The sequence below is a fragment of the Stegastes partitus genome, unplaced genomic scaffold (genome assembly GCF_000690725.1).
Source record: "Stegastes partitus isolate 25-593 unplaced genomic scaffold, Stegastes_partitus-1.0.2 Scaffold118, whole genome shotgun sequence".
Taxonomy (NCBI): Eukaryota; Metazoa; Chordata; class Actinopteri; family Pomacentridae; genus Stegastes; species Stegastes partitus.
In genome coordinates, this window is record NW_007577849.1 from 60253 (window position 1) to 87684 (window position 27432).

At 40.9% G+C, this 27432-nt stretch overlaps 1 protein-coding gene across 1 annotated transcript in view; it reads right to left on the minus strand.

Annotated features, from left to right (window-relative positions):
- The window catches only part of LOC103354709 (adenylate cyclase type 1-like), a 60729-nt gene extending 46277 nt beyond the window's left edge, over positions 1-14452 (minus strand). The window contains exons 1-2 of the mRNA XM_008278175.1: positions 13838-14452; positions 12198-12347 (exon numbers count right to left, since the gene is read on the minus strand). Of these exons, the coding sequence (XP_008276397.1) occupies positions 12198-12347; positions 13838-14452 (765 nt within the window). The remainder of the gene's footprint in view (positions 1-12197; positions 12348-13837) is intronic.
- Between the last annotated feature and the right edge of the window lie 12980 nt (positions 14453-27432).

Sequence of the window (27432 nt, forward strand, 5' to 3'; positions counted from 1 at the left end):
ACATGGGCAATGTTAGGATGTGATTGTAGTCCAGAGAAAAACAACAAAAATAATACATTTTATTTGGTGACACTTTTTATGATACTTAGTGTCACAAACTAAGACATAAATTGGTAAAATAACAAAGAAAATGCAGCTCATTAACAGATTTTTGTCTCATTATTAAAACATTGACTCTTACTGTTGTTTAACAGTGTGTCCACAGTTGAAAAGCAACAGGACATTTTCTGTAATGGCGAGTCTAATCCAAGAAAAAATATATACTTTCTATAAATGAATGTTATCACAACGATTAAAAGCAGAACATTTGTTTAACGATAATCTATTATTTTTCAAAATTAACATTTAGTGTTATTTACATTACATAAAACCAGTAAAAAACAACAACAACAACAACAACAACAACAAAAACATATAATAAGCAACAGAGCTTAGGTTAGAATTGAGTTGAAATCTGTAAATGCGGTTTATGCAGTTCAAGTTAGCACCCTAGTTTAAAAACATGGGTCCTGAGAGCAGTTTTAGATTCTGTAATGGAGTAAAGTATGTGGATGTGAGGGGAAGGAATTTTGTGTGCAGCACAGGAGAAGGTTCTGGCAACCACTGTGCTGAGGTTGATGGCTGGTAGTAGATCTGTTGATGAAAACTGCATGGAGCGGGAGTCTGAAAAAGGCCTGTGAGATAGGCGGGGGAAGTACTATGGAGAGCTTAAAGTTGTTGCTAATACTTTAAAGTTTATCCATTGTAAGTCAGTGTAGTTCAATCAGAAGTTTGTTTACTTGACTTTGAACGTGTGATAATCTGAGCTGCAATCTGAGACTTGAAGTTGGTGAATGAGTTTGTTGAGGATGACGGGGTATCTAAATGATGCAGGGCATAGTGTGGAGATGTTTCATGGGTGGAAAAAGGCAATCCAGGAGAAATTGTTTATATCATTAGACAAAGAAAGGATACAGTCGAAAATAACATCAAGGCTGTAAACCTGTGTGAAGATTGATATAGTGGCTTCAGCAGTATGGGGTGAGTAACAGTTTTCAAAGTGTTCATTTGGGGTGAGTGAAGAGTATTTCAGTTTTCCTACTTTTGAGTTATAGGTAGTTGTTTGTCATCCATATCTGTAAATGCTGAAAACAAGCAGTGAGGATACTGGAGGGAAAAGTAAAAGTGAGCTTAGTGGACACATAAAGTTGTGTAGTGTCAGCATGACAGTGAAAACTGATACCAGTTTGGGCACCCTGGTAGCTCAACCAGATAACATGGCGACCCACAAACAGGGGCTATAACCCGATACAGCAGTCGTGGGATCAACTCCCGACCATGGCCATTTGCTGCAGATCTTTCCCCATTCTCCCCCCCCCCCTTTCCCTGTCTCTCTCCACTACTCTGATAAATAAAGGCAAAAGCCAAGAAGAAAAATTATTTAAATTGATACAATATTGCCAAAGGATGCTGCCAAGACGCAGGAGAAAAACGATGAATAACAGTGGTCCCAACACTGAACCCTGTGGGACTTTCTGACCAGCAGTTCTGATTCTGTGCAATTTAATATAATCTGCAAGATGGGAGCAAAACCATTGATATACAATGTCACAGACTCCCACAGACTTCAGAAGGGGATCACATATATCGGCAAAGGTGAAACAGAAATAGAACAGAGTTGAAAAGAATGAACCGCATTTAAGAGGTCACTGCTGATCTTAACTAGGCCTGTTTTTGTTTGCACTAAAAAACAGAATGGAATAGTTTAAAGAAATAGATGTTTTCAAGGTAGATCTCAAGCACATTTGTAGACTAAATAATCAATAATTAAAACTGCTTCATTTCATTTTTGATCAGATTAACTAATCTTCTCAGCACCAGCATAAAGTGGCATCCACACAGATCAGCATATTTGTTTTTGTGCTAGTGAATAGTCTCAGTTGCAGCAACATAAAGTACGCTTGAAACTCTAGCAGGATGTCAAATGGCTGTGAATGCACAATGAATCATCAGGCGGCTGTGCTGAATAGCTGTTGAGAGGCAGCGTTATAAAAGGAGTCGGGGCTCTCCCGTGTCTCCCTCCAACACTGTCTCACATTATGCTTCCATTCACACAACTGCTCCTCACCTGTGAATAAAAAAGCATACTGGAGAGCAGCTTTTAGAAACAGCCATCACACTTACTGATAAAGACAGTGTGTCAGCGTGTGTTTGTCCATGTATGCATGTGTGTCAGCTTTTGCATCTATACACGTGTGTGTCAGGTGTGCAAATCACAGTGACTGAAGTGTGAAGTCTTGGTTGTAAAGTGAAATAATGGATTTCCCTGCTTTATTAACCTCTTTCACTTCTGTTCCCTGAGCGTGTTCTAATCATACATTATTGATTCCCATCCTTCTGATCAGTCCCATGTTTAACTCAATGTGTGTGTTTTTGGACTATGGCTCTTGTTATAGTGGTTTATCAGTGAACCACACTCTTACACAATGAGTGTGTTTGGAGGGAATCATGGTTAGAAGTTTTTTGTGCATCCTCATAAGAGCATCATTTCAGAAAACTGAATCAACCCCTATCCTATTTTTGAGAAACCTCAACCAGCTAGTTTAAATAGTTGACCTCATCCTCCATCAGTAATCAATTACAGAATAGAATAGAATAGAATAGAATAGAATAGAATAGAATAGAATAGAATGCTCTTTGTTGATCCCACATTAGGGGGAATTTACACGCCACAGCAGCATCCAAAAATATAGAAAGTACAAGAAAATAACAATAATCAAGTAATATGCATCCCCGGTGTCCGCACACAGCAGGTCCAAGGCCCCAACGTATGGATAGTCCACATACTGGCTGAATGTCAATCTTTAAAATGAATGAAGTACAGTGGACATTTTTCCATAAGCCAATAAAACCTTTTTTTAAATACAGACACCTAACATTTCATGTAAAAGTAGCTCAGTTAATAGCCACTTGATAGTAGAAAGTCCTCCTAGTAAACAACGGTTCATTCTCAGTCCATTAACTTTGGCCAGAAGCCATTAACGACCACAGAAGTTTCTGTCATGATGGCCTGTTGCTTGCTAAATCCTCACAATGCTAAGCAACCAGCTCCTGAAGTTGATACAGAAATAAACACAGAAAAAGAACTGCAGTCTTTAATATTATAAATGATAAGAAGTATTAGTCACCACAACCTATGTACAAGGTATTTTCTAACATGCCCATTTGTCGTCTTCTGTCTTATCAGTTAATATATTTTTAATGGTAAGATTAATATTTGGGAATTTTTCCAATAATGGTTAAGTAGAGAAAACATCTCACTATTCTCATGGTAAATTTAATTTAATAAATGGATACAAGATTTAATTTATAAAATGGTTATACACAAACTCAATTGGCAACCAGATGTCAGTGTTTGCTTTTGACAAATTTAGCAAATTAAATAACTGGGAAATCAAAGCACTTAAACTCAGATTAGTCCCACTTTTGATTATACATACCAAATTTCAAAAACTTACAGAAAATATAAATATGTGGTATAACTTATCTTCTGAGAAGAAGCTCATGAGGATTTATTGGATTCCAACAGGGCTACAATGTCAACTCATAATTTACATAAAAAATGTCAGAAAGAAATTGGATGCTGGTTTGTCCATTTTGGTAAGAACTTAACACTAGGAAATACATAAGATTCTAAAACTGTAGTCAGCAGCCATCTGTTTGAATACCACTATGACGAAGCATCAAAGTTCATTCATTCACTATTTTAATTCAAAGTTAATTTACTGGGCTCTTCTTAGCATTTAGATCATATCATACAGTCATGTGCAGCATATGGAGAATGTTCAATTATCCTGGAATGTAAGTCATGTGATAACCACGGGGTGCAACAAGTAATTGACGTAGTTCACAAATATTGATGACCAAATTAGCTGCCAATGAATTTTATTGTCAATTAGTTGCTGACGGCATTGCTTTGTTTTTAGGCTGACTGTAAATAATCTGACATGATGGCATTGCTGCTTACTGTGTGTCAAAATGTGATATGATTAGCTGTCTGATGTGATTATATTAAAGCGTGGACCTCTTTCCTTTAGTCTGCTGTAGGACCAAGTTTACTGCTGATGTCAGCGCAGGAGAACAGGAGGAACACTAAATAAACCAAAAATAGCCACAGCTTGGATCGTTTTGTGTGTTTTACAGTCAGTTGTTGCGGCAGCTTGAATGGAAACAGATGCAACAGTTGAAAAACTCACAAGCAACATCAAGCACTCCACCATGTCTGCATGGGTGGACAGCGTGCAGCTGGTGAGCACATTGTGCTGTGTAAATTATCACAGAAACTACAAGACCCTCCATTAATACTGCATTAGGCAGGAATCTGAAAAGGAAAAGTAAAACCAGCAAAAGATGACCCTCTTCATGCAGTTCTTGTTTCTCTCCTCTCTGTTTGAAGCACCTCCTACCACAAGCATGTGCTTCAAACATGCAAAAATGATCAAGCTAAAAGCCAACTTTCACTTGTGACTTCATCCAGGAGTTGAACCTCAATCTCTCAAGTGAAAAGTCCCTGTGACTGGCTAAAATCTCCCATCATGGGCCAGATTTTCTAAAGCCTGAAAACAAACCCAGAAAGGGGTGCAAATGTCTGCTGTCCTCTCACAACACTCAAATTACAATGTGCTAAAAGGTTAGCGTAGGAATGTTGCCAAAAAATATAATTACTGCCTACATCAACTTTAATACTACCATCAGTGTGTCGCTGGTCTTCCAGCCTGCCGTCATAAAGACGCTTAGCCATTTAACACATCTGTAAAGATTTGACTGGCCCTCTCTGTGGCCACATGTGATCCCAGCTGCCGGTCATAACAACTTTTCAAAATAATATAATATAGCTGGCTACAGGAAATTAGAGTTTTGTAGCCAGACTTGACATAAATACACACAGACTATATCACAAAAATACACAGCAAGCATCTTACTGTCTTTATTTTTAGCTAGGATATGTTTTAAACAGTGTCAAGCTCATTTAAAAGCCAGTAGCTAAATAAGAGCCAATTTGTAATTGTGCAATTCATAACTTAAATATTAATGTATTTCAATAATCAATAGATTATCCACGTATCAAAAAAGTTGATACGTGGATGGCTGCCTGAAGTGGAGCTTCCATTCTCCCCTACTGCTGTTCAAGTGATTCCTTACTTTCTACAATACAACAGTCGATTTGAGTCGAGAGGGCGTTGTTAGAATCTGCTTTTGACGAAAACACATGATGTTAACTAAAACGAGGCATGCAGCGAAGCAGGCGGCGGCTACTGCCAGTGTGGCTGGCAGTAACATGCTAACTAGCCCAGACACTGAAGAGGGCCAAGCTCCAGATGTGGGCCACTCTACACCTGTGGCAATGGACGCAATCGCAGGCCTGCAGTCTACTTTGGAAAAGGCTATGCGTGAAATGGCTCAAGTGAGCAGCATTTTGCAAGATCTGCTGGCAGACGTTTTGGCAGTGAAAGCCACGCAGGTTAGAATGGAGACTGTCGTCTCATCGCTGTTCGACAGATTGGAACAAGCTGAGGCGCGCATCATGGATCTAGAGAGAGATAATGAACGGCTTGACAGGGCTGCAAGGGCGCAAACTCGTCAATATAAGGAACTTAAGAGGGCAGTTCAAGATATGGAGAATCGTGACAGACGAGTGAATCTTTGCCTGGTAGGGGTCAAGGAGCTGGCAGAGAATGATAAACCAAGGCAGATGGTGAGAAGCATTATTTCAGAGACACTTGGCATTGACCTGTCAGACTCTGAGCTGCAGAGAGTTCACCGTACCTCTGGCCCACTACCGAACAAAGGCCAACCGCCGAGGCCCATTGTTATGCGCTTTCACACCCTTTTGGTGAAGGAGAGAGTCTTTGCAGCCGCAAGGCAACACTCCCGAGGCGGAGGAGGGATTCTGTGGCATGGCTGTAGAATAGCTTTCTTTCTGGATTTTACCAGGGATGTGGTAGAGAAGAGGAAAAAGTTTATTGATGTCAGAAAGAAGCTTCATGCGTTGGATATCAGATTCATGCTTGCTTATCCGGCTGTTGTCCATTTTACATGCGACAAGGAGAGGAAAAGTTTTGACGATCCCCGGAAAGCGATGGAGTTTCTAAACAGATACCAGGAGAAGTGAATGGGACTGTCGACGCCTTCAACGTAAATATGACTGAATCTTTTATTTTTATTGCTTTTTTGTTTCCTCACCATTGATGGCTGACTGTGTAACACGGAGTGGAATCGCTGGAACAGAGTGACTTGGAGGCAGACGAGAGGTTTACTTTTTGGGAACAAGTAATGCTGGGTGTATCCTGACTTAGGGATTCTGTTTTTTGTTTTTTTTTCGAGTTCCAGGGTATTGCACAGTATTACCGGCTACATGGAAGACAAGCACAAATAAGGTAGAAAGCAGACTTTCAATTATGGGGATTTGGTGGGACATTTGTGGAGGTGACCCATGGTTGCGCCTCATGGACCATTGAGAGGGGAAGTGGATGGGATGGTTGACTGGGGTTTTTTTTTCTATTTTTTTGGGAAGGGTTGGGGGAGGGGGGATTGACCATCTCAGATTGTCCACACAGTTCTGTTATTATTTTTATGTGTTCTTCTTGTGTTCTTGTTGTTTGGCTTGGTTGTTTGGAACAGACTTGAGTTATATTACAACAAACTATAATTGCATTAAGTCTCTCCTTGATTATGTTGAGAATGTTCAGTTTATGAGCACTCAGTTTATAGACGTAAAAAGGTGTAATGTCTAAAAACGTATGTAAATGGATTGTCCAATCCTGTTAAAAGAAAGAAATGTCTTAGTTATCTAAACTCTCAAAAGGTTGATATTACATATCTCCAGGAAGTGCATGTGACAGATAAAGAAGTGGTTAAACTTAAAAGTATGTGGGTAGGTCACATTTTTCACAGTTGTTTTAATAGTCAGAAACGGGATGTTGTAATTTTGGTACATAAGAAGTTGAAGTTTGAGAAATTAAACCAATTTAATGATGAGGAAGGCAGGCCTATTTGCATCGAAGCAAATATTAATGGAAGCAGAGTTAATTTATGTAACATATATGCACCCAACTTTGAAGATGCCAATTTTTTTCATAAAACTAACAGTGTTCTGGGGGCACTTGGTGGGGGAAAAATAATATTAGGAGGGGACTTTAACCAGGTTCAAGACGGCATGTTGGATAAATCAAACTACACAAAGCGGGTCCCTAAGGATAGGCAGGCCATTCATCAGCTCGTTGAGGATCTTGGATTGGTGAATATATGGAGGCTTATTAACCCTAGAGAAAAGGAATATACATTTTTTTCCCACAAGCATAAGCCAGCTTCAAGAATTGATTATTTTCTAATTTCTAATTGTATGAGCGGTTCCTGTGTTAATTGTAAGATTGGGGCCATTGCGCTTACAGACCATGCGACCGTGGTGCTGGACATGAGGATTAGGGAGGAGACAGCTAGGAGCAGTAGGTGGAGGCTCAATACATCTTCATTTCAAAACCCAGAATTCGCTGAGATGCTGAAAGTAGAAATTAAATCATTTTTTCATATTAATACTGGATCAACGGAGAAATTTAGTACTGTGTGGGATGCTTCCAAAGCTTTTATTAGAGGCAAGATTATTGAATACTCAAGCAAGAAGAAGAAAGCAGATAAAGCAAAACTGATAACTTCGGAGTCCCAGTTGAAAGCAGAAGACACTCAGTTGGCCATGAACTATTCTGAATCTTTGTTGAGACAAGTCTGCAAATTGAAATTAGATTTAAACAAAATTTATAATAAGAAGGCAGAATATGCATTTTTTAGAACAAAGGCAATTTTTTTTGAAAATGGGGAAAAAGCAAGTAAATTATTGGCAAGACAACTGAAACAACAAGAGGCATTTTATGTAATTTCTGGGATTAGAAATGAACAAGGGGAAGTAATAACAAAATCACATGAAATTAATCAGAGATTGCAAAGGTTTTACTCAAACCTGTACTCTTCAGACACAACAGTAGATACAAAAAATTGAAAGATTTTCTGGCTCAGATTGATTTACCTCAAGTCTCTTCACAACAGGCTGGAGCGATAGATGCATCAATAACTGAAGCAGAAGTTAGGTCTGTAATTCAGTCCATGAAAGTGGGGAAATCTCTGTGAGTTGATGTATTTCCAATAGAATATTATAAACATAATTTGGACACTTTGGCCCCCATTTTAACAGAATTTTACAATGAGGTGGCATCGCTGGGATGTCTCCCTGAAACCTTCCATGAAGCTCTCATAACGTTAATTCTTAAAAAGGATAAGGACCCATTAGATCCTGGCAGCTTTTGTCCAATCATTTTAATAAATGTAAATTGTAAAATTCTCACAAAAAATTTTTCTCACAAAAAATAGAGTCGAATGGAGGTTTTTATTCTGTGTGCTAGAAAAATTTGGATTTGGGAAGGATTTTTTGGATTGGATTAAAATAATTTATGCAAAACCAAGTGCAGCTGTGGTCACAAATGTCACAATCTCACCATTTTTCAGGCTCTTTAGAGGCACCAAACAAGGAGATCCAATTTCCCCAATTGTATTCATATTAGTTATTGAGTCGTGAGCTGTTTCAATACGGAAGGAGACAAACATTCAAGGGGTTGTGCCAAAGAACATAAACTTTTCTTCACGCTGACGATATTCTGTGTTTGGTATCAGACCCTGCGGCCTCTACCCAGGCTCTTCTTGATAAAGTCGATTGTTTCTCTAAAATATCTGGCTATAAGCTAAACTGGCATAAATCAGTCTGTCTCCAAAGTATGCCAACCAGCTATGGTGAGTGTAGGTAATTTTAAAGCCACGGACAAAACTACAGAAGTTGTATATAACAAGAAGAGATGGAGGGCTGTCATTACCAAATGTAGAGCTGTACAACATCGCCTTTGAGATGAACAAACTTGTTAATCACTGCAAAAGGGGGTGTAATGATGTGGGGTGGGTAACTACTGAACAAGAGAAAACCGCCCCCTTCAGTCCATTTGATGTTCTGTGACAAAGAATCCTGTGTAAAGGGCGAGAGCCTAATCCAATTTTGCAGCATTCTAAAAAAGTTTGGACTAAATTTCATAAACTGCTCAGGATCTTCCCTTATAAGCAGTTACATTCATCACTTTGGAACAATCCGGCAATAAAAGTAGGTGGGAAAGTTGTTTTTTGGGCTCCCTGGCTGTCTTGGGGCATTAGAAGTATTACGGATCTTGTTGAGGCTAAAACAGTTCAAGCTTACCTGGATCTCAAAACACAATTTAACTTGAGAGATAAATCCGAATTTTGGAAATATTCGCAAATAAGAAGTGTTCTGAGTAAAATACTTAAGCAAATATCTGAACAAGACAATGTTGTACAGACTTACCTCAAACTACCTCAAAAATGTCAGTCAGCCTCTATGTTTTATAAAATGTCATCTAGAGCAATGTGTGATAACAGTGAGAGTCTTAGACTTGTTTGGCAGCAGGATGTGAATGTGGACATAGATAAGGACTCATGGCATACAATAATTTCCTCTATGGGATGGTTCACAAGAGAGGCACGAGGAAAGCTCACCCACTATAAGATTATTCATCGATTTCATTTTACGGCAACAAGGCTGTTTAAAACGGGCATCCTTCAGAATAATATATGTTGGAAATGTAACAGCTATGAAGGCACATTTATTTGTGCCATGTGGGCTTGTCCTGTGGTTCAACCATTATGGAAGAAAACAATTAAAGCATATGAAGAATGGTTGGGTATACGTTTACCTGAATCCTCTCAGCTCTGTCTTTTGGGAGACAGATCCTGTCTACCCAATATGACTAAAAGCATAAGTGCTTTGGTCCTAACAGGCTTTGTTCTTGCTGCTAGAGTAATTCTTCGCAAGTGGAAAAATCCAGATCCTCCCGTCTTTAAAGAATGGGTTAACTCCATGACAAATACTACTTCATATGAGCTTTTGGTTGCCAAACTGCAGAATCATAAAGAATCATACTTGCAAGTCTGGGAAATGTTTCGATCTTATTTAAGGAGTTAGACATATTTTGTTATATTTCGGTTTTAATTTTGTACATTGTATACCTGGATTTTTATTTATATTTGTGGTAGTTTTGGTGTCATTTTTAGTCTGTACTGTTCTGTTTGTTTGTTTTTTTTGTTTTTTGGTTTTTTTTGCTTGTCTGTTTTTGTATTTTTATATTATGACAAAAATTCAATAGAAACTTTAATAACAAAAAAAAGTTGTTAGTTGCAGCCCTACTGATAACAGGAGGCCAGTAAAGTCTGAGGGAACGAAGCTTGATCTCCCAAGTTACAAAGCTACGTCATGTGACAACAACACAGCAAAACAAAGGATACGACAGAGATGAAAGCTCTAGGAGAAGCTAGTGAAAGTCTATTTTTGGCAATCTGAATAATGATGAGGCTGCAGGGAGGCTTGGTTGTTAACACCGTCACCCCACAGCGAGAAGATCCCAAGTTCGCGTCCCGGTGAGGACACCCGGGATCTCTCTGTGTGGAGTGTGCATGTTCTCCCAGGTTCTCTCCGGGTTCTCCGGCTTCCTCACACAGTCCAAAAACATGCTGAGGTTAATTGGTGATGCTAAATTTACCATAGGTGTGAATGTGAGCGTGCTTGTCTTTCTCTCGGTATTGCTCTGTGATAGACTGGCGACCTGTCCAGGATGTCCCCTGCCGTAGCCCTGATTTGGCTGGGATAGGCTCCAGACCCCCCACAACCCTAGTGAGGATTAAGCGGTATATAGATAATGGATGGAAGCATGAATAATGACTGTTTTCCCCCAATCCAATAACATTAAATGTCTTTGATTTTGAGTTTGCTTAGCTGTCATTAACATGGACCTATAAGATCAGTAGGACAGCTGTGGCTGAAAGCTCCTAAAAAGCCAGTAAATAAACCTTGACCTGGGATTATTTTTGTCAAAATGAAGGGAAGCAAACAAACTAGTTCAGGCAGCCCAACTCCAGTCTGCATTAACATAATAATCTAATCTGCATACAATTTCCACAGTCAAAAATGAACTTTGATACTTGAATAAAGTCTCAACACATATTGAGTTCCCATTACAGATCCTTTACATCTGATTCCACTATATCTACTGGAAGAGCCTGTGGGATAAAGTTGAAAGCTTCAGTGCAACAAGTGGACCTTGTGTCTGGATCAGTTTGTTGTAGTCATTCTGGCTGTCCAGGGAGAACACTGACCAAAACATACTCTGTCTTTCCAGGTGTATGTGAATTGAGAGGAAGTTTTGCATTGCTTCTGCATTCTGAGATTTGCAATTGAAGTAAGAAGTCAGTTTACCTCAAAAATGTACAACATATAGTCTGCACATGCTCTGGAATCAATACTACCTGCAGCATAAGAAAAAAAAAACAAAAAACAAACTCCTGAGATATAACCAAAAGCCTGTTTTACCCATTTGATGAATGAAAGTCTGAGATGTTTGTTCATGGGCACATCAGCAGAAGCCTGGTTGCTGGCTGTTAATAGATCCCAATCAGGGGTCTGTGTGTGTTTCTCTCACCCAGATAAACTGTGACCTTTACTGGAGTAGGGAGGCCATGAAAGCAATCTGCTTGTGTAATTACCTGTCAGAAGGGAGCCTGTTACTGCTGGGGAAAACACAGCATATCATCACCTAATCTACAAAGCACAGGTGCAACGTGTGCATGTGCGCTCACAAACACTGTGTACAACGAAGGCAGGATGTGTATTGAGGCATATTACATACATGGGATAATTAATTCTCTATTTAACAACTGGTGGGTTTTGTGCACACAGTGGGTGGATGAGGAGGGTGCGGCGCATTACAAAGTGTTTCTGTGTTAAAGTTGCCTGTTGTTCCTTAGTTTAATCGCTCCATGTAGGTGTGCACAGAGGGGGTGGAATGTGTGGCGCTTGTGCATGTGCCACAGTAATTGCTCTTTCCTTAAATAGCTGCTGTCATAGTTACTGCGTGCCTGTGGGCAGGTTGTTAGAATACATTGGCACCTGAAACCTTTGAAAAAAAAAAAAAAACTTCTTAAGAGACAGCAGGGATTTCATGAAAATGCATGCTTGAGATGAGGAAAAAATGTGTGGATGCATTACACCACTCTGTTTTCTCTCTATCAGTGCATTGTTTTGTGTTTGTGTGTGTGTGTGCAAATTCACGCCTCACCTGTTTCTCATTTTCATCCTCCAGCCTCAGCCGCTCCTCGATGCAGTTGCGGGCTTGCAGGAAGACTTTCCTCTGGGTACGTTCAGTGAGAATCCTCACAAACACCCCTGACAAGTTGACGCTGGTGAACAGCACCGCATTGGCCACCAGCTGCACACAAACAAGAACAGACATGCCAAATAAAGTGGCAGCATTCGTGTACTGCACGTTCATGTGAGTCTGAAGGAACACACGTGTCCATATATGTGTTTGTGAGTGCAGTCATACATCCAGGCTAGATTATCGTTATTAATCCATAGGATGGATTGAATGGCAGACATCAAGGTCAACACATGGATTACACAGTGAATTATAAGTGTGACTTAAAGAACGAAAGCTACATAGTGGAATGACTAACAGACAAAGTGCATTATTGATTAGTGATCAGAGGATAATGATCCAGTCAGACACTTAAATTGGAGGATGAACCCTACAGTCATTCTGTCTTTGATTCTGATGAGGTTAGAGGTGAGAGGTCAGAGAAATACTGTAATCCAGTGCAGCCAGATGAATTATGCTTTCTCCATATTGTAAGCAAAGCAAACCAGATCAAAGCACCATCTCATAAACAAAACACACTCACTCCAGCTAATAAGTGAAACAAGACAGCGGTTGTAGTTTCAGTGCTTTGTATTTCAGTTAAGGGCTCACTGCCAGAATTACCCAGAAAGGTCACTAAAATTCAAACTTTTTTTGACAATCTTTGCTATTTTGTAGTAAATTATTGGGTAATTCTACCACTCCCCAGGTAGTAAAACTAAAACTACAGTGTAGGAGAAAAGTGACTTTTTTTTTTTCAAAACTGCTGGAATGTGTTGAGTAGGGGTTAAACACAGCTTAATTCCATGAGGTCATAAGCCTTAAAGGTTTGGGGAACTGCTTTGGTGTGTTAAACTAGATGAATGTTTGAATGCTCTCATAGATATTTGCACAGCTTCTGTACCTGAGAGGTCAGAACCCTTCTTTAACCCTGTAAGCCATGCTTTACGACTGGATGTGTGTCTAAGAATGTTCAAAAAGAAGAAAAAAATAATCACAAGCTGAACTGGACAAGCGGACATACATATAAATAACACAGTTGTCAGAACTCAGACTTAACAGCACGTTCTGCTGGTAAAATGCATCTTAATTATTACTTCTACATACAGTCTGGTAAACAAGATCAGCACGAAGTTGTATGAGTATGAGACTCTGCAGGATCCTCGCCTCCTGTTTCAGCACCGGCGGCTGGACAGCTCCTCGTCTACTTCATTAAGCTGCTGCGCAAAAGTGAAACTGCCTGCTCCTTTCTGGTTTTACTACCACACTATCCTGGAGCTAGAATCGATCGCTGAGGATGTTTTTAACCTTTCCTTCACCAGGGAAAGTCGAGTGAGTAAGCATGCTGTCTCTCAGTACCGCTGCACATTCATATAGTTACTTCAGAGTCCTACTGGGAGCTCCCCACAACAACTACACTCAGTTGCTCAAGGGTACTTGGACTGGAGGTGTTAAGTGAAAGTGGGACTTAACCCATTATCTCCACCTGAAGGTGGCTTAAGTGAAAACACTGGTGTTCGCTGGAGTTGGATGAGTGACTGGGGTGCAGTGGCAGCACTTACCGGTCTCCACAGCCTCTGTTTCCTCCCCGTGAACGACGTCGCTATGACAATGAAGTGGGATGCAGCCAGCATCACCCCGAACAGCACCGCCAGCAGCGTCCGCACCGGCAGCAACACGTAAGCCACGAGGGTGACGAGCATGAGCTGCCACACGCCTTGCTCAGGGGCAGCGGCGTTCACCATCTCCGACGTGCCGAGCGCCAGCGGGAACGGGCAGCAGAGCAGCGCAAAGGTGAAGCTGAACAGCAGGGCCAGCTTCGCTATTTGCTGCAGCTGCGTCACCTGCAGGTACTTGACGTTGGTGACGATAAACAACGACAGGAACACCACGCAGTGCACCGGGTAGGAGCCCTTGGACAAGGTGAGACGCGGGCTGAACAGCAGCTCCACCAGGGACAGCGACGACGCGGCCACGATGAGCACCGCCAGCGCTTTGAGGGTGGCGGTCTGCTCCAGTTTCAGGTTGTAGTTCTGGAAGAGAGCCTCCAGCTCTTGGCTGTTGAACTCATCCTCGCATGCGATGGCGCCCAGGGGTGCACCGGCCGGGCAGTGACCCTTCCTCCGCCGCGTCTTGACTCTTTCGAATGGCATCTCCTCCATGTTCCGGCCATTCATGAAACGGGGGATGGCGCACGACCCCTCAACTTTTCGGTTCCTCTCCTCCTTTCGGGAATCGAACCGGCACCCTCTCCCAGTTCATGCGTCCTGGATCTCCGAGGTTCGGGCTCGGTGTCAGAGGGGAGAGGGTGGCAGCGGAGGAGACGGCACAGCACCGTGCGCGCTCTATCCACAGGTTGACGATTGTTAGTGTGTCGTCAGGAAAGTAGCCCGACCAATGTGCCGCTCTCTCTCCTCCCTCTCTCTCTCTCTCTCTGTCTCTCCCCCCTCTCTACCCCCTTCTCTCTCTCTCTTCTCTCTCCCTCTCTCTCTCTCTCTCTCTCTCTCTCTCGGACCACCTGCCTTGCCTCAGACTGGGTTACCGGTGATCCTGCGCTCCAGCAGGAAGGATCACGTTTGCGTATGTTGTTAATCAAAACATCGTACCACAAGGGTCAGCGAACAGCCCTTACAACAATATATATATAGAGAGAGAGATTTAATAATCCTCTCCCTGTGTATACTTTCACTTCTACACTCTAATTTGACACACATACAGCAAATGTTACACTGTGCAGTGTGTTGTTCCCCTGGCTTCATTTGCTTCAGTAAAATGTCAGTGGTTGGGTGAAGACAGCAGCACAACAGCGCTGGTGATTTCCCCTCACAGTGTCTGCAGTCAGAGCTGATGTAGTTCCCAGCTAAAAATAGACCAGCAGCATTGGATGGTCCAATATAGCAACAATTTGGTCTTTCCCGCATCTCTTCCCCTCATGTTTTATTGCGGAGTCAAGTGGTCGTGCCTCACCGAGATTTAACAGTAAAACGGTTAAATTAAAGAAGGTAGGGTGATAAAAGAAATATTTATATATATATATCGCACTTTTCTCGAAATAACAGGGAAAATGTATGACGTGAAAATGTGCTGTTGTTATGGTTGAGGGCATGTTTTGCATATTTGCACGCACGCATATTTTGCACAAATATAAATATTGGTGTATTTTTAATTGCATTTTAGTATAATATGCTGCAGGTTGTTTAACATGGGTTCACTAGGTTAACTTCGGTCGTTGCAGAGAAATAAACGCATGTCAGAGGAGGAAATCTAAATATGCAAGTGACAAATTACCAGAAGAGTAATTTATTGCGAATTCAAATCTGGAAAAAATAGAGAAAATAAGGGGAGGGCAATTCGTCCGCAAAGCGGCAGCATCTGCAAGAGCTGAAACGCTCAACGGTAATTGACATGATGAAGTTAATGAAAAACATGTTATATAAGAATATAATGAACAGAGTTTTCCAAGATATCCAAAAATATCCAAACAGACATGAGTCAAAAAAATGCATCTATGTGCATGTACATGATTTGTGCAATACATTTTGTTGCTTTTCAATGTCATACTGATTATTTCATGTGAGTTTTCACATTGCAGAAAAAAGCAAATCTAACATAAAAGCCTGCCCAAAGAAAGATAAGTAAATATATATTATGGGAAGACAAACGTCAGGAAATCAAAATGAGATTCAAATTACATACAAGACGTCTACTGTTAATGACCTGCTACAAGACATGTTTCATGTATGTTTGTGATGTGTGCATTTTATGTATTCACAATGTCAAAGCATTCTATGCAGACGAGATAATGTTGCAGGGTCATGAACACCAGTGATGGACTGATCATGAATTATTTCGGCTACATATTTAGATAGAGAGTTTGTTTAGATAACATTTTAAATTACTAACAGATTCATAAGAATTAGTACAGGAATACAGTGTTGTGAAAAAGTATTTGCCCCCTTCTCAAATTCTTATTTTTGTGCATATTTTCCCCGCTTTGATGTTTAAGATCATCAAACAAATGTATATATTAGACAACAATAACGCAAGTAAACACAAAACGCAATTTTTTAGGTTATGATTTTATTTATTAAGGGGAAAAAAATATTCAAAGCTACCTGGCCCTGTGTAAAAAAGTAGTTGCCCCCCTAAACCTAATACCTGGCTGGGCCACTGTCAGCAGCAACAACTGAAATCAAGCGTTTTTCTATAACTGGCAATGAGTCTTTCAAAACACTGGAGGCGTTTCGAGCATGAACGGCCTTTTTAAAGTCATGCTACAACATTGCAATGGGAGTCCGGAAGTCCGGACTTTGATTAGGCCACTCCAAAACCTTAATTTTGTTTTTTTTAAGCCATTCAGAAGCTCCAGTCCCCTCACGACCCGAATGATGATTAAACAATGTATAGATAATGCAGTGTTTCCTTTAGGATTTTTTTCAGCAGCAGGGGCAGGCTGTCTGGGGAGCCGTGGCATGACATTTAGCTGCAGGTTTTCCTTTTACAACCTATTTGTTGAATGGCCAGTTGAAAATGACTTTTTAAAGGCTGAATGTAAAAATAAAAAAATGAAATAAATTAATAAAACAATAAAATAAAACAAATATAACTTAAAACAATAAATAATAATGTCTTGATGGGGCTGTATAATCAGCGGCAAAGTGTGGACCCAGGCTCAGAACAACTAATTTTTCTGGATTTTTTATAAAAGAGCTCTAAGGCTCTGTTGTAGAGAAATTCTCCGAGAGGTGGCCACTGACGTTCAGCAGCATACATGCTGCAAGCTGATCCCCTGCAGCCTGATTCTCTACTCCGTCTTCACCTACAAATAGAAACAATAATCAGATTGTTTCTCTCCATTTCCTACACCCTAATGAATTAAAAAAGGTTTGTGTCTGATGATATATTATTAAATGTCTCACCCTATTCATTGTTGAAAAATCTCTCTCACAGTTTTTTTTTCTCACATTTGGGGCCCCAGCCTGATAGCCTGTGCTCCCCGTTAGGTTCTTCTCCTCTACTCTCATCTCTCTCCCCCTGCTCTACTCTGCTCTCCTTCACTTGTCTAATGTTACTTCCCTGTCTAATGTTACTTGTCTTATACGATTACATAAAACATTAACGTTAGTGTTACAGCCGTTGTTGTATTCTGAGGAACTCCATCTCCCTCTTTGTAGGTGTGAGTGTGTGTTGTCTGTGTGTGTGTCTGCACTCAGCCCTCAAGTTACCCTGCACCAGGAACTGACTGAGCTGATGTGATTCCATCCACCTGCACTGGAGAAGGCTGATCTACCAATCAGAAGCCACCAGGAGGCTATATAAGGCCAGCAAACCAGTATTTGACAGCAAGCTGTTGCCAGCGCCGATCATGTGCCTCTCTGTAACTTTCGATTGTTGTTACTTCAGTGAACTTGTTGAGGTACTAGATTCTGTAGAAAGAACCTTACACACTCCTCAGATTTACTGTTAGTCTCACTAGCATTTGAGCACTGTTCTGATTGTAGTTTTGTTATTAGATTGGATTAGTTAGATTGTTTTTATTTTATTTTTCTGCATAATAGCAATTTTAAACTCTAGGTTAGAGTCTCCTTTTGTTCTCGTTTTCACAGCACTCATTTCGTCTTTAATTGCATCACTTTTGTGTTTATTGTTAAATCTTAACTTTTGTTACTAAATAACTTTAAAACACCTCACAACATCGGGGTTTTATGTTACTTCCCTTTTCCCTAGCGAGCTGGTCGTAACAGTTAGATCACTTTCACTCAATCAATCAATCAATCAATCAATCAATCAATCAAGCAATCAAGCAATCAAGCAATCAAGCAATTATCAATTTATTGTCCTTGCACATGTCAAAAGTACAGAGCCACAAAAAGAACAGTTACATCCCATTCAAGAAACATATAAAGACAGTAGCTAATAACAGGGGGAGACAGGAGGGGAGAACTGTCGGACCGCCCAGCCTAAGTGGGGCCACCTCATAAGACAGGAAAAGGGAAAACAAGAGGGAAGACAAGGGGGAAAAAAAGGCAATTCCCATACTGGTCTGTGATGGGGGAGGGAGAGGGGGTGGAGAGCCAACCAAGGCGTTGAGTCCAGGGGTGTGTGTATGTTGTGTGTGTCATCATGTATGTGGAAGTCCATGAGCTTCATCGCCGCCCAGACTCAACAGTGTCTCTGACGTCTGATGCAGGTGACGAGACACGGCTGTTGCCGTGGAGATGACCTCGAAGAGTTCTGGTGCAGAGACAAAGTTCACAGGAGAAGGAGTAGGGGAGGGGAGGGGCTGAGCACCTATCTGCATAACATCCAGAAGAAGTGTAGAGGTATCAGCCTACCAAGGCCGAAGTGGGGGAGCCGAATGAAGATAAAGAAAGATTGTTTGGGTCAGACCGACTTGTGATTTACCATCAGTCCTTAGAGTCCCACTGGTTCTCTCTGTGATCCAAAAGAGCCAAATTTGATGGCCCATTACATCCGGATCGGGCTGTTCAACTGCTCCAAGTTGATGCCCATCTTGCGAATCAGTTCTGGAACCCCTTCCAGCCTGCGATTGTGTTCGCATATCACTTGAGTCTGAGAGTTGACAGCCCGAAGCAATCCCTCCATGACGGGCAGCTTGTCAATTGCCAAAACCGCTGCCTCCGTCTTCCGAACTTTGCGATAAAGCAGGAACCCGCAAACTCCAAACAGCAGGAAGCCTGTTATCATGATCCCAATTAAGTAGACGTCTTCAACATCCTCCATGGAGAGTATAGAGAGGCACACGACCCCCGCCAGGAGTCCATCGTGTATCCCGCTGCAAACGTTTCGTCAGGGCAGGCGGGCTCTCCTTTGCCCAGTCTTCTCGTCGAGAAAATTTGATCAATTGCATTGAGAGACCAGCTGATCAAATCCATGATTTCAGGTTTTGGAGTTTGAAATGAAATGCAGAGAGAGGCTCTGATAGATGACTAAGACTAAGATAGACTAAGACAGCACAGGACAAAGAGTAGCAAGAAGGGCAGATAAGGGCCAGGAGGGAGCAAGAGAAAAAGCGTCCGCCTTCGTTGAGAGCAGGAGAAGAACACATCACATCTGATTACAGTGAACACTATTTTTTACCGGACCATCATCATTTATGAGTCAGTAAAAGGCTGTTGATACCTGGCTAGCATCATCTTCATCAGGTGTCTTTGTCTTCTTAGAGAAATATTTGAACAACTCACTTGTAAAATCTATTCTGAGTTACCTTAAGTTCCCTTAAGATAATAAGTCTACCTATTCTCCGATAAGTCGCTGCCCTATTCTCCAAGACGACCCTCCTCTGACTCTCTGACCTGGAGCCTGGTGCTGGACGTGACGTCACTTCCAAGGCTGCACTCTCACGAGTAATTAACGTTGTATTAACCCCACAAAGAGTAGATACTGAGCAAGATAGTTATCTACAGTTTACCTCAGTGCACGCGACTACTCGACCCAGTGCAGGGCTCTGCTGTGAAGGTGGAGACATACGGCGGTGGTGTATTTACGACAATAAAAAAAAGAAAAGCAAAGAAAATTTGAAGGAGTGGCGGATAGGATTTAGGAATGGCGCCTGCCAATCCTAAATGAAAGTAAATACTGAATAATGGATGGATGGATTCAGAAGTTGACTTGCTGGTGTGTTTTGGATCGTTGTCCTGCTGCAGAACCCAAGTGCGCTCCAGCTTGAGGTCACAAATTGATGGCCAAATGTTCTCCTTCAGGATTTTCTGGTAGAGAGCTGAATTCATGGTTCCATCAATCACATCAAGTCGTCCAGGTCCTGAATCAGCAAAGCAGCTCCAGACCATCACACTACCACCACCATGTTTGACTGTTGCTATGATGTTCTTTTTCTGAAATGTTGTGTTACTTTTACGCCAGATGTAACGAGACACACACCTTCCAAACAGTTTAACTTTCGTCTCGTCAGTCCATAGAATATTGTCCCAAAGTCTTGGGGTTCATTCAGATGTTTGTTTGCAAAAGTAAGACGAGCCTTTATGTTCTTTTTGGTCATCAGTGGTTTCCTCCTTGGAACTCTGCCATGGATGCCATATTTGTCCAACCACTTTTTTGTCCGGCCACTCCTGGGAAGGTTGACTGTTCCATGTTTTCTCCATTTGTGGATAATGGCTCTCATCGTGGTTCACTGGAGTCCTAAATCTTTAGAAATGGCTTTGTAACCCTTTCCAGACTGATAGATGTTAATTACTTTATTTGTCATCTGTTCTTGAATGTCTTTGGATTTTGTTGTAGCTTTTGAGATCTTTTGGCCGACTTCATTTTGTCAGACAGGTTCTATTGAAGTGACTTCTTGATTGAACAAGCTGGAGGTAATCAGGCTTGGGTGTGGTCAGTGAAACTGAACTCAGCGTTTCAAAAATAGGATTAGCCACAGTTAATTTATGATTTAACAAGGGGGGCAATTACTTTTTCACATAGGGCCAGGTGGGTTTGAATAGCTTTTTTCCCTGAAAACATTACATTATCATTTAAAAACTACATTTTGTGTTTACTTTGGTTATCTTTGTCTAATATTTTAATTTGTTGACGGTCTTAAACACTTAACTGGGGGAAATATTCCAAAAACTAAGAATTCGAGAAGGGGGCAAATACTTTTTCATGGCACTGTACATCCATAATGATTCGTATTCTGAGCAGTGTTTGGGGACTCGTTTTACCCCCATGATACCTTTGCTGTTAATAGTGGACAGTTTCCAGACCCAAGAAGGAAAGGCACACACATCCCCAAGGCCCACTGGGTTGGGTGCTGGACCGCAAAATGTCAAAAATGAGAAAAGAAAAGAAGAAGGATCCGCACACCAAAAACAGGCTCCCTTATACAATTTATTGGCGTGACGTTTCGAGCTGTCTGAGGAAGAGCATTTTGCTCGAAACGTCACGCCAATAAATTGTATAAGGGAGCCTGTTTTTGGTGTGCGGATCCTTCTTCTTTTCTTTTCTTTACTGTTTCCAGACCCACACATTATTTATTTGGTTCTGGCCTTTCCTTTAACTACTGGATTAGAGATTGAGGCTTTTATTATATGAGCTTCTATTGTGAGTAAACATAGTTTCTCAAACAAAACTACAATCAACCAAACTACACCATAACCTGGGTTCTAAGTCCACAATTCATTCATAAATAGTTCAAGCAAAAAACTAAAAACAAAACATAACTAGAAAAGCACTCGGAGAGTGCAGACCTCCACCAAGTAGCTTATTTCCACCATATTGTGGGTGGTAAAAAGTCCTGCATTCATTTTATCTACGTTATTAGATTCACGGATAATCAAAACATACCTTTAGCATTTCAGTTAACACTGATATCATGAATAACAACCTGACGGAGTGATGAATGGTCGTTCTGTACTCTCAGATATTTTGGACACTTAAGTTATTTATGCAGTTACTTTCTGGCTTTCAAGCTGTTAGCTAACGCTATGTTAGGTTAGCATAACCACAGCGATGTTATTGCTAACATAAACAGACAGGGAGTAACTTAAGCTAGCTTAGCACGACTGTAGCAAAACAACGTAAATGAAAAGCATGACCGACACAACGAAACACGCGTCAGTCATCATGACACATGACAAAGAGAGTTAAAGTAAAACAAGAGACATTTCATGAAAACCCATTCATAACTTTTCAGGTTATCTTGCTAACAAACAAACAGCTAAACACCACCTAAAACAAACGTCCTTGGCCCAGGTAAATATATAAGTGGCTTTGTGGTGTAATGTTGTGAGATAACATCATATATATTTTTCAAATATGTATCACAATTTTAAAACTTCTATAAATCAGCGACAAGTGTCAATGACTTTGCTTCACACCTGTTCTTGAATCTCTTTAGAACGTGGCATCATGTGTTGTTTTTTGAGACCCTTTAGCTGACTTCACAATCCCAGACAGGTTCTATTTAAGTGATGTTTGGATTCAACAAGTTTGGCAGTAATCATACGTGAGTGTGGCTGGTGAAACTGAACCCAACTGCCAAATGAATTTGAGCATTTAGTGGACTGGTAGCTAAGGGGACAATTACTTTTTCACATAGAGCACGGTGGGGCTGGACAGCATTTTTTCGACAATAAACTAAATCATACAAAAACTGCATTTTGTGTTTTCTTGGGTTATTTTTGTCTTATATTAAAACAATTTGATTATCTCAAACAATTACGTGTAACAAATATGCAAAAACAAAAGATCTGTGGGGGGCGGGAAAATACTTCTTCACAGCAATGTTAATGTCTCAAGGCCATGGACTGTCCACTATCCTGCTCCAACCTGTTACTCAAAGTGACCATGCCCTTAGTTACCCATAATTTTAATCCCTAATATAAACAGGTGACATATATATATATATATAACATCACTTGTCATGAACAGGGAAATTAATCTTAGAGATCAAAACACTTTGTTTATCAGGTTTTCTTCTTTTTTTCTACTGTAAAGTTGGACATTAACACAGGCCTCTATGGCAGGCATCACCAAATGGCGGACCTCGCCAGTGATGGTTCTGTCCAGACCCGTGACCAATTTCTGATAAATTCACGAGAATAGATTTTCATGGAACATTTTTTCCAATGGTTGTGGCTATGGACAGCGGACGCTGCTACTCCAGTTAATACAGCAATAGCGCCACTCAGTCCAGCCAATCAAATTGGTTACCCTGCACGGCGAGGGCGCCACGGAAGTGCCACAGTTCACTGCCGCTGCCACTTCACGCTTGCTTATACAGCAGAGCAGAGAGGAAGAGACAGTGATGACAGCATGGCTTGGTCCAAAAGAAGGAAGGTTGATGGGGAAAAGCGCTGCTTTGAAGATGAGTGGATGGAGAAATGTATGTTCATTCTTCCGTTGGCAGTTCACAACCAGGGTGCCTCATATGCTCTGAAAACGTGGCGTCAATTAAAAGTAGCAACGTGAAGCGCCACTACGAGACAAAGCACAGCTCTTTTGAGCAAAGTTATCCCCTGAAGTCCGAGCTGAGGGCACGCAAAATAACTGAGCTGCAAGCCCAGTATGACAGATCTATCCGACTCATCACCACACTTACCTCCCAGCAACGTGCAAACGAAACCTTTGATTTACTGTTTTCTGAGGATGTTGACTTTTTTACTTGAAGTGGAGGCCTTCAGTTCTTTAGGCTGGGACCGCTTTAATTTAAGAGATAAAAGGGTTATTCGGCTCTGTTTGCACTTTTTTAAAAATGTATTTTATTCTGAGGTTTATGTTTTCTCTAATTTGAAATAAAGGCCTCAATGTTTTACCTGAGACTACTTATATATATGGTAAAAGAGCTAGCTGTGCACTCAGTTAAACATACCCTGCACTGAAAATTGACAATAAGTATTCTTGAAACCATGAAAATGTGGCCATAGGGGAAGGCTGTAAGACACAAACTGGACTTCGATTCGGAACTTTTACTTGGAGGAAATTTTAATAGCTGGACCTCAGTGACTTTTAATTAAATACTCCTGCTCTATGGCAATTAATTTACTTTTAGAGCCAGCCTCAAGTGGCCATTGAAGCCATTGCAGTTTTTGGCATTTCCGCATTGGCTTTATCTTTCAGGATGCTGCTTGCTCACTGTACTGTCTGTGTTTCATTATGTTCAAATACATTAAGAAGTGGAAAACTAAGACATAATGTTAGTGTTATGTAAGTTATGTCATGGTCAATTGAGCTAGTTTTTGTGAAGTCTCATAAAAACTATTTCAGAAATGGTTATTGTTTTGCAGTGTTATTTTTTCAAAACAGTAATTCAGAAGATAAATAAATGAAACTAGGAACAAACATACCTTTGCAATAAAAGTGAAACTCTTGGTGTCAAAATTTAGAATAACTAATTATAATTAACTAATAACTAATTCATAATTATATAATTGGAAAAATGCTAAATATCAGATCTGATAATCGACCAGTTGGATAATTAGTTGGTCCCTATCAATAACAACACTTCACTTCAACCAGGTTGTGCATAAAAATATAATGTAAATATTAATACATCATTTTGCCCTGGAACTGTAATTCTTAATGGTAAATAATACTTTGCTAAGAAATGTCCATACTTGCACATAGTGGGAACAGTTTCATTTGCCTTCATGTAGTAATGCATAGATTTCTGTTGATATGATCATGGTTATGGTTGCAAATTAAATAATGAATTAATTCTGAGCAATGTATGCGATACATGATTTGACATCAGTGTTAAAAAAAAAAAAAGTGCATCCATATGTTAGTGAATATTTAAATATTAACGAATGTCAGGAAATTAGTTATCAGCTGTTGAGTTTTTCTCATATGAACTCCAGACTCCCTGGAGGTTTGGTCCCCTCTAACGTTAACTCCATGACCTTGATTTACATCAGAACAAACCCTGCATCAGTGTTTGTTTTACATAAGCTCCTCTTCAACAGTGTGATGCCTCCGTTCCTCAAATGTATGATCAGACCAACCAAAAATACCAAGCTTATAAAATCTAAAAACAACTGCTCTTTTGTGCACATGCATATCTTCAGAAGACAAATGGTGGCCTCACTGACCCTGCCTGCTGTTGCACATGCACCTCAGATTGTTGAGATCTCTGCAGAAGTCAATGAAGTGGCTCATCAATGCAGAAGTCAATGTGAAGCACTTTGGGCCCTCCTAACAAAAAGTCTCTACGTGCGCATAGTCAATTACTATGTGGTCAATATCCACTATCGTTCTGCGTGTTTTAATCAATAGGCTGCAGAGTTGGGATCAACAGCGACAAGAAAGGCAATCTGACCCCCATCTTAGAGGAGGTTAATAAGACTTTGTCCATCAGCCCTTCTAACAGAGTTAAGACACACTCTTCTTCCTTCCTCGGATCCTGCAAAGACGTAAACCTGTCTATAAATCTTTTCGAGGGCTAATTTACCCATGAATGTGGTGGATATGCTGTCTCTTTTTGTTTTGTAATATTAAGGAAATATGTTGGTCCACAGTGAAACAACATGTTGCACAAGAAAAGAAAATAAGAAAACATTCATTTGTGCTTGTTTGAAAAATTTCAGGAGGTTGAAATTCCATCCATCCATCCATCTATTATCTATACACCACTTAATCCTCACTAGGGTGACGGGGGGGGGGAACACCCTGGACAGGTCGCCAGCCTATTACAGGGCTACACTTAGAGACAGACAACCAAACACACTCACATTCACACCTACAGACAGTTTAGAATCACCAATTAACCTCAACGTGTTTTTGGACTTGTGGGAGAACCCGTAGAGAACCCACGCGGCAAAGGGAGAACATGCAAACTCCACGCAGAAAGATCCTAACTGGGACGCGAACCGGGAATCGTCTAACTGCGAGGCAATGGTGCTAACCACTAATCCACCTTGCAGCCCCGGTTGAAATTCCAATAAGCATAAATTACAAATTGACACATTTGGTAATTGTGAGCAGGTATAAGGAAAGTGAGTGTTTTCGCACACCTGGTTGTTCTTGTTTGCTGAGCCTCCCTCTTCTTCTGTCTCTTTACTCCTTCTCTTAGGTGTGATGTCTGTTGATCCTCAACGAAGTCTTCCTCGCATCTCAGCCGTTCACTAGTATATATACATATGTGCATAGTATATTTTGAATATGATTTTTAAAAGTTTTTATCATGGACTCCTGTAGGATTACCCTTTGGGATAAAAACATCAGAATAAAACAGCAAAACCTTTGACCAAACCTGGTCAAGAAACTTTGGTCAGAGATTTTATTTTCAAAGTTTTGAAGCACCATTTTAAAAGTTGTATTTTACTGACTTCATAATTTTTGCAAATTAGAATTCTAATTCTGTGTGTTTGTCTCTTTTGGCTTATATAGTAAAATTGTTGCTGTCATTTTATTCCTCTGCATCCTCTGACCAATTATTTTTCTCCTGATGTGAAACAGTCTGAGCTGCACTCCCTGTCTGTATAGTGTTTTATTAATAAATCTGTCCATGGTGCGGCACCGCTTTAGGTTATTTTGGAACATAAATGCAACATTATTTTCCAACTCCACATCCCCACTGGCTTCTTCAAAGTGTCTCATCTTTCCTGTTTAGCATCTTACCCGTGAAGTGAAATGAAGTGAAGTCAAGTGATTCAGCAGCCAGGCAGCGCATACACTCAGACACTGGCTCCATTTCTCTCTCTCTCCTGAAGTAAGTGACAGCTGCAGATTTTTTGGACCATCCCTCCCTCCAGGATGCCTGACAGTCCTCCGTTGCCATAGCAACAGAGGCAGTAAGGCTAGCAGTTGTGACTGATATGCTGCTGAGGTGTTTCCCAATCTGACACCCTGACTCCCTCTCTCAAGCTTTGGTCTCCCTTGTGTTGCCTTCTTTCTTTCTCTCTCGCACTCTCTCTCTTCTCTGACATTCTTTCAGGTGGTTTGAGATGATGAGCGCAGCTGATGTGTATCTGTCTGCACCAAGGTGACACAGCACCCTGCCCTGCTGGCTCATTGTGTTCACTGACATTTCTCCAAATTGAGGCTCTGACATGAAGGACAGGGTGGTGCAGACGAAGCTTCAGAGGTGACCAAAGTGCACAAACCTTCCCAACATCGCAAAAACACACAGGCGGCGAGGAGGGTGAGAGGAAAGTGTAGACATGCAGCGCAGGCGGTGTGGTGTGAGGATAAGTGTGTGTGCATATGTGTAGAGGGTGTAAATCCATAAATTTATAATAAACTTTGAAAATGTCAGAGCAAGTCTAGCACCGCCTCAAACCAGGTGACCCAGAGATTGTAGCTTTGATTTGTCAGGCGCCCTCCTCTGGTAATCACAGCCAGGTGATTTCCTGGTCATGGATCCAATGTGTGTGTGTGTGTGTGTGTGTGTGAGAGAGAGAGAGAGAGAGAGAGAGAGAGAGAGCGATGAGAGCCAGTTGGCAGGGAGACACAGGGACAGATAAATGGGAACTGGGCTCTCATGAATAGAAGCCCTCCACTGGGGCTGAGGAAGCTGCTGCTGCTTCAGTGTTGTTTGCATTCATGAATAAACCTGTTTGCTGCCATTCATACAAATACAATTAGTTCCATGCTTCTTCTGTGGAAGGCAGGAATAGACAAATACAGAAGCCGGCTTTCATACATAAATGCTATTTATACAACCACTAAAGTACCCTCCTTTACATTGTGCTTAAAT